Below are 6,688 nucleotides of genomic sequence, written 5' to 3' on the forward strand. Positions count from 1 at the left end.
GTAGGAATTCTGGGAGTTGAAGTCCGAAGGGCCCTGACAGGCCCACGATAGTTGTATCTTAAATTATTTCTAGATGTTAATTACGAGGCCGCCGAGTTGTGGTTTTTTTTCTCTTTTCTCTTCCTCGTTTTTTGTTCCTGGGCCCTGATCCTATCTTAATATCTGTTTCATTTATTACAGGGAAACTCTTATTTCGTTTTAATGTTGTTGTTTTTTCAGTGCCTTGAAAAGACAAATCCAAAGCTGGATTTTTATCTGTGGGTTTTGCAAATATTTAAGATTTTGCTTGTACTGCAAATTTATTGCGTTAATCCTTGTTTTACAGGTAGTCCTCAACTTATGACCACAACGGAGCCCCTAGTTTTTGTTACTAAGTGAGACATTAAGTGCTAAGTGAGCTTTGTCCCATTTTACGACCTCTCTTGCCACGGTTCTTAAGTGAATCACCAAAGTTGCTAAGCTAGTAACCCAGTTGTTAAGTGAATCTGACTTCCCCATTGACTTGCTTGTCAGAAGGTCGCAAAAGGGTATCATGTGACCCTGGGACACTGCGACCGTCATAAGTATGAGTCAGTTGCCAAGCCTCTGAATTTTAATCACATGTCCACCCGGAGGCTCGAATGGTCATAAGTGTGTTAAATGGTCATAAGTAACATTTTTCAGTGTTGTTGTAACACTGTTCTTGTAACTGTTGTAAGTCGAGGACCACCTGTATTTACTGCAACCTCTGGGCCACTTCAATCAGAGCAAGGGGCTTACAACATTAGAGCAACTACCCCCACACAATGCAAAAATAAGACAAATTGTAATCAGACTTTTCAAACACGGCCTCAATAAGATCATTCTTCTCCAAAACTGCTTTGAAGCATCCAGTTTTGTTTTGTTTACTTAAACTTTTTAAATGTGGTCCAGGAGGTCCGGTGGATCCTACTCGGATCCAAGGACTGTAGGCATGCTTTGTGGTTTTACAATAGTCCTTGACTTACAACCAGTTGCTTAGTTACGATGGACCTGCAGAAGCTACTTAGCACCCAAATTTTGAAGTTACAGGGCCCCCCCTGGAATCATAGGATCACAATACGGGTGCTTGGCAACCGGTTCATGTTTGCAGCATCCTGCAGCCCCAAAAACTATCATTTCCAACATTTTTTGTTGGTTTCTGGTGCTTGTTTCCGATTTCCATTAAAAAAAAATCCAACACCCATTGGATAAAATTGATCCATTTAACAACTGCTAGGAGGAGAGGTAAGCCATCTCTTGCAGTGTCCAGGACTCAGAATATCACTTTTTTTCTGAAGCTGAGTGGTTTGTAAACAGTCGGGGAAAAATATATGATTTTACATTAGTTTACAGAAAAAAGTATGTTGGAAGAAAAAGGCTGTTTCAAGAAACTCACATTCTCCACAGATTTTGGTTGCCAAAATAGGAAAGTTATTTTTTTGAAAGGCTTTGGAAAGTATTTTTCCCCCTTTCTCTCTTTTTTTTTTCCTATTTATAAATATATTTCTTGTAAGCAGACTGTTTTCCAAGAAAGCGAGTTGACTTTGTACATCGAGATAAATATTTGAAAATTGTCGGGCTTCTTTAAGTGTTTTGTTTTAAAACAAGAACATGTTGGAAAAGCGTTAATGTCTTATAATGAAGGATCCTCTCTCTTCGTTAGCAGACGTCTTGCATCCTGAGAAACTTCCAGAATGGCCCGTACCAAGCAGACTGCCCGTAAATCCACTGGTGGAAAAGCGCCACGAAAGCAGCTGGCTACAAAAGCTGCTCGAAAAAGTGCACCATCGACCGGTGGAGTGAAAAAACCTCACCGTTACAGGTATTTGGATTAAGCCTTTTTTGCTGGAATTGGGGAGTGGGGGTTGCTTTAGGCCCTGCAACCCAATGAGTCCCCATTCTCACCTCCAGAATTATTTCTCCATTGGGGAAGTTTGCATGTCCATTTCGTTTGATTGCCATCATTAATAACTTTTCTGTGGAAATCCCGAAGGTGCTTTCTCAGGAGGCAACTGGACTTTCTTGTTTTTTTTCTTTTGAAGACGTTTCGCTTCTCATCCAAGAAGCTTCTTCAGCTCTGACTGGATGGTGGGGGGAATGAACTATCTATGTTCATTCATAGATTCACAGCATAGATTCATAGTTTATATCTTCCACTATGAGCCGAAGAAGCTTCTTGGATGAGAAGCGAAAGGTCTTCGAAACAAAAAAGGAAGTCGAGTTGTCTCCTGAAAAAAAGCACCTTTGCGGCTACAATTAAGGAGAAAATTTCCTGACAGAACAATTCATCATTGGAACAACTTGCCACTAGAAATTGTGGCTGCTCCAATACTGGAGGTTTTCAAGAAGAGATTGAACCACTCTTTATCCGAAACGGTAGAGGGTTTCCTGCCTCGAGCAGGGGTTGGACTAGAACAGTGTTTTTCAACCTTTTTTGTGCAAAGGGACACTTTTTTCATGAAAAAAATCACGAGGCACACCACCATTAGAAAATGTTAAAAAAAATTAACTCTGTGCCTATATTGACTATATATAAAGTAATTCTCCCACGGCACACCTTACACTATGTCACGGCACACTAGTGTGCCGCGGCACAGTGGTTGAAAAACACTGGACTAGAAGACCTCTAAGGTCCCTTCCAACTCTTGTTGTTCTGGTCAGAGGTGGAGACCCATGACCTGGATGGCTGAGAATCTCTACAGAATTTTTCTGTGGAAAGAACTTTTCTGATTCTCAAAGGAGTCGCCGGTGGGAGGTGAGCCGTGTTAAACTTACTTCCACATTATCCCACCCAGGCCTGGCACTGTGGCCCTGCGAGAAATCCGGCGGTATCAAAAATCCACAGAGTTGCTGATCCGGAAGCTGCCCTTCCAGCGCCTGGTCCGTGAAATTGCTCAGGATTTCAAGACGGACTTGCGGTTCCAGAGTGCCGCCATCGGGGCTTTGCAGGTCAGTGGCTGTCCTCAAAAATCTCCCCCTTCCTGTTTTAAGGTGTAGTTAGACAGCTATTCCGCTGACACCCAAGCCTATCTCAAAAGTGTTGTCCCCAAAGCTCTTGTCTGCTCTAGGAATGTAGCCCCTAATACTGCTAGTGCTAAATCTTCTGGCAGAGGGGTTCCCAACTTTGGCCACTTTGCGACTTGTGGACTTCAGTTGAACGCCACAAGTCGTAAAGTGGCCAAGGTTAGAGACCGTTGTTCTGGCACATAAGCTTCTGCTATTTAGTCTGCTTTGTTCTGTAATGAGAGGGCTCTGGATTTCTGCAGAGATTCTCCTTTTTGTGCCAGGCTAAGACTGGTGAAGTCCAGAGCCTGGAAAGCTGTCTTTTGAATAAATTGATAAGGCGTATGTGTTTGGGGGGGGGACACGACGGGACGGGGATGACACACTCTGAAATATCCTCTTCCAAGCACAGGGTAGATTTAAATCAACTCGACTTAAACCATAATTTTTAAACAGCAACTGTCATCTCTGTCCTGCAGCGGCCCTTCCTCTGACCCATTGTTGCCTCACCACTAGAGTCCCAATATTGCAGAATAGGTTCACCGACAAAAGGGCGACCGACAAAAGCGTGCCCGACTAAACCGCGGTGACAAAACCGCGAGTTCTAAACCGCGAATGAGCGCTGAATCACGCCGACAGAAGTGCGCTGTAAACCTAACTCTAACCATAAACCTAACCCTTACCTTAACTTAAATCGCCCTTCTGTTGACGCGCTGTTGTTGGCGCGTTGATGACGTCGCGGTTTTAGCAATGCGGTTTTGTCGTGCACGCTTAGTCGGGTCATGGCAGAATATACTATTCTGCTACATAACGAAGCTCCGTTTCATGCTGAAATAAACTAAATTATGCATGTATCTTCAACAGAAAACTATCTTTAGAAAACATGTTACTTAACTATCCAAAATACATTTTATTAAACATATATTTGATTTTTTTAAAAATCCAATTTAAAAAAGTCCAATTTAAATGTTAACATTTTATTGATTTTTTTTTTAAATCATCAATTTTTATCCACCCTGTCCAAAGATCTTTCCCCCCCCCTTTTTTTTTTGACATTGGCGTTATCGAGAGAGCGACAGTTGCCCAAATAGAATAGACATGGATGAGTGGTATAAAGAAATTTGGAGTATGGATGGTGACCTGGGAGAGGAGGAAGGGGAGCAAGGAAAGATCAGAATGTTACAGCAAAGTAGAGATGAGGTGGCGCAGTGGTTAGGGTGCAGTACTGCAGGCCACTTCAGCTGACTGTTATCTGCAGTTCAGAGGTTCTAATCTCACCGGCTCAAGGTTGACTCAGCCTCCCATCCTTCCGAGGTGGGTGAAATGAGGACCCAGACTGTGGGGGCGATATGCTGACTCTGTAAACCGCTTAGAGAGGGCTGAAAGCCCTATGAAGCGGTATATAAGTCTAACTGCTATTGCTACTGCTATTGAATGTATCATCCCATCCCGACTTCGATTGTGTAACGATCAGTCCCTTTTTTCTAATTGTTCCTTTCTGTATCCCTTAGGAAGCCAGCGAGGCCTACCTGGTGGGCCTGTTTGAGGATACCAACTTGTGTGCCATCCATGCCAAGCGGGTCACTATCATGCCAAAAGACATACAGCTGGCCCGCCGCATCCGGGGAGAACGTGCTTAAGTTCCCGCTCCCCTTCCGACACTTAAACCCCCTTTTCTTGGCAGCCCCACCCTGCTTGTGTATTAGAATACACTCCAGGTTTTCCTTCTCCCCCTCCCCTCTCTTTCTCTCTCTCTCTCTCTCTTGCCCTCTCACCCCTCAACCCCCAAATATTCCTGTTTGTAGTAGCTAGGACATGTGAAGAAATGTTAGATAATCTATCATAGTAGCTCTCCAAGGTTCAGGAGGTCTGATTGCTGTTCATCATGTACAAGCGGGAAAAAAAAAAATCCAGAAAGAAATCAAAACCTTTGAAATCTGCAAGACGTCTGGATAATGTTCTTTTTGTAAAACTTTTTTGTTTGTTTCCAGAATTGCAAAAAAAAATAAATAAAGAAGAAAAAAAAAAGAAAAAAAAATCCGAACCCAACAAAGGGGGGGACACTTTTGAAACGATCCGGTTTTATATACGAAACTTTAAAAAAAAAATATAGGGGGTAGGCGTTTCAAGCGATATAAAGAGGTTTTTTTTTTCTTTTGGTCTTGAGTTTGTAGAAAGTGTTTTTGCAAAACACTACACACTTTTTGTTTTACCGTGTGGAGTTTTTTGTTTTTTCCCTTCTTTGTATTTAGACAAGGAGTGCTTTCTTTTACTTTTTTCCCCCTCTTTTCCATTTGTCTTGTGTCTGTGACTCTTAACCTTTGTATCAATAGGGAACCACCTTGAAGACAGTAAGGAAACAAAATAAATGTTGAATGAAAACAATCTGGCTCCTTTCCTTTCGCCTTAATGGAATATTTTTTTCTCTGTTTGGGTTTGTGAAGCTCTTCCACCAAACGTGCCAGAGTAGGAAAGAAACAATAACGGGACAACAGAAGAGATGGAAGTTCGGAATAACAAGAGTTGGAAGGGACCTTGTAGGTTATCTAGTCCAACCCCTGTCCAAGCAGGAAGTCCCTGCATCATTTCTGACAGTCCAGTCTCTTCTTGAAAGCCTCCAGTGATGAAGTTCCCACAAATTCTGGCGGCAACTTCTGTTCCATGGGTCGATTCTTCCGTGACCCGTCAAAACCGCGGTCCACAAAAGCGCGCTCGACGAAAGCGCGCATTTGACGTCATCACAGCGTGATGAAAAAAATTAAAAATTGAAATAAAATTAAAGCAAGCCGATTCACATAAAGGTAAGGGTTAGGGTTAGGTTTAGAGTGTTAGGGTTACGTTTAGCGTTAGGTTAAGGGTTAGATTTAGGGTTAGGTTAAGGGTTAGGTTTGGGGGGGTTAGGGTAAGGTTTTCGCTTTATTTTTACATTTATCGATCACAGCGCGATGTTTTCGTCACACTGTGATGACGTCACGTACGCGCTTTCGTTGAGCGCAATTTTGTCGTCCGCGGTTTTGTGGTGGAACCGATTCTTCTCACTGTCAGGAAATTCCTCCTTATTTCCAGATTGAATCCCTTCTTGATTAGTTTCCATCCATTCTTCTTTTTCTGGCCTTCAGGTGTTTTGGAAAATAACTTGTTTGTTATTGGATTTATTGGATTTATTAACTTGACACCCCCCCCCCCTCCTCTCTATGGCAGCCCCTCAAATATTGGAAGGCTGCTCTCACGTCTCCCCTGGTCCTTCTCTTCACTAGACCAGCCATGCCCAGTTCCTGCAGCCGTTCATCGTATGTTTTACCCTCCAGTCTCCTCATCATCCTGGTTGCTCTTCTCTGCACTTTTTCCAGAGTCTCAACATCTTTTTTTATAGTGTCTAAAACTGGATGCAACATTCCAGATGTAGTCTTACTAAGTCTTTATAGAGTGGTATTCGTACCTCCCTTGATCTTGATTGAATCATTCTGTTAATGCAATTTAGGATTGCATTGGCATTTTTGGCTGTCACCTCAAACGGTTGAGTCATATTTAATTGCTTGCGTCATTCGTAAAACAATCTTGAGTAGAAACTTTTGATAGCTTGTGCGGCAATCCTGTATATGTTATCTTTATCCCCAAGCAGAAAAATAAGAGCACCACACAGATTTCTTTCCCCCTTAAGGAATAAGATACTGAGTCACAAGGC

General features: G+C 42.6%; 1 protein-coding gene across 1 annotated transcript; it reads left to right on the forward strand.

Moving 5' to 3' along the window:
• Nucleotides 1–1,639: 1,639 nt before the first annotated feature.
• LOC106555936 (histone H3.3A) lies at nucleotides 1,640–5,388 on the forward strand. The gene is made up of 3 exons (XM_087727198.1): nucleotides 1,640–1,822; nucleotides 2,796–2,949; nucleotides 4,515–5,388. Exons 1-3 carry the CDS (start codon nucleotides 1,695–1,697, stop codon nucleotides 4,641–4,643), a joined length of 411 nt encoding a protein of 136 aa, XP_087583324.1. The 5' UTR covers nucleotides 1,640–1,694; the 3' UTR covers nucleotides 4,644–5,388.
• Nucleotides 5,389–6,688: the final 1,300 nt, after the last annotated feature.

The sequence above is a fragment of the Thamnophis sirtalis genome, unplaced genomic scaffold (assembly GCF_051295495.1).
Source record: "Thamnophis sirtalis isolate CommonGarterSnake01/CBP01778 unplaced genomic scaffold, rThaSir2_p1.2 scaffold_13, whole genome shotgun sequence".
NCBI lineage: Eukaryota > Metazoa > Chordata > Lepidosauria > Squamata > Natricidae > Thamnophis > Thamnophis sirtalis.

Coding starts and splice junctions, on each gene's coding strand:
- LOC106555936 (XM_087727198.1), top strand. CDS start 1,695: ATGGCCCGTACCAAGCAGACTGCCCGTAAATCCACTGGTGGAAAAGCG. Junction 1,823..2,795: donor AAAAAACCTCACCGTTACAG/GTATTTGGATTA, acceptor TATCCCACCCAG/GCCTGGCACTGTGGCCCTGC. Junction 2,950..4,514: donor CCGCCATCGGGGCTTTGCAG/GTCAGTGGCTGT, acceptor TGTATCCCTTAG/GAAGCCAGCGAGGCCTACCT.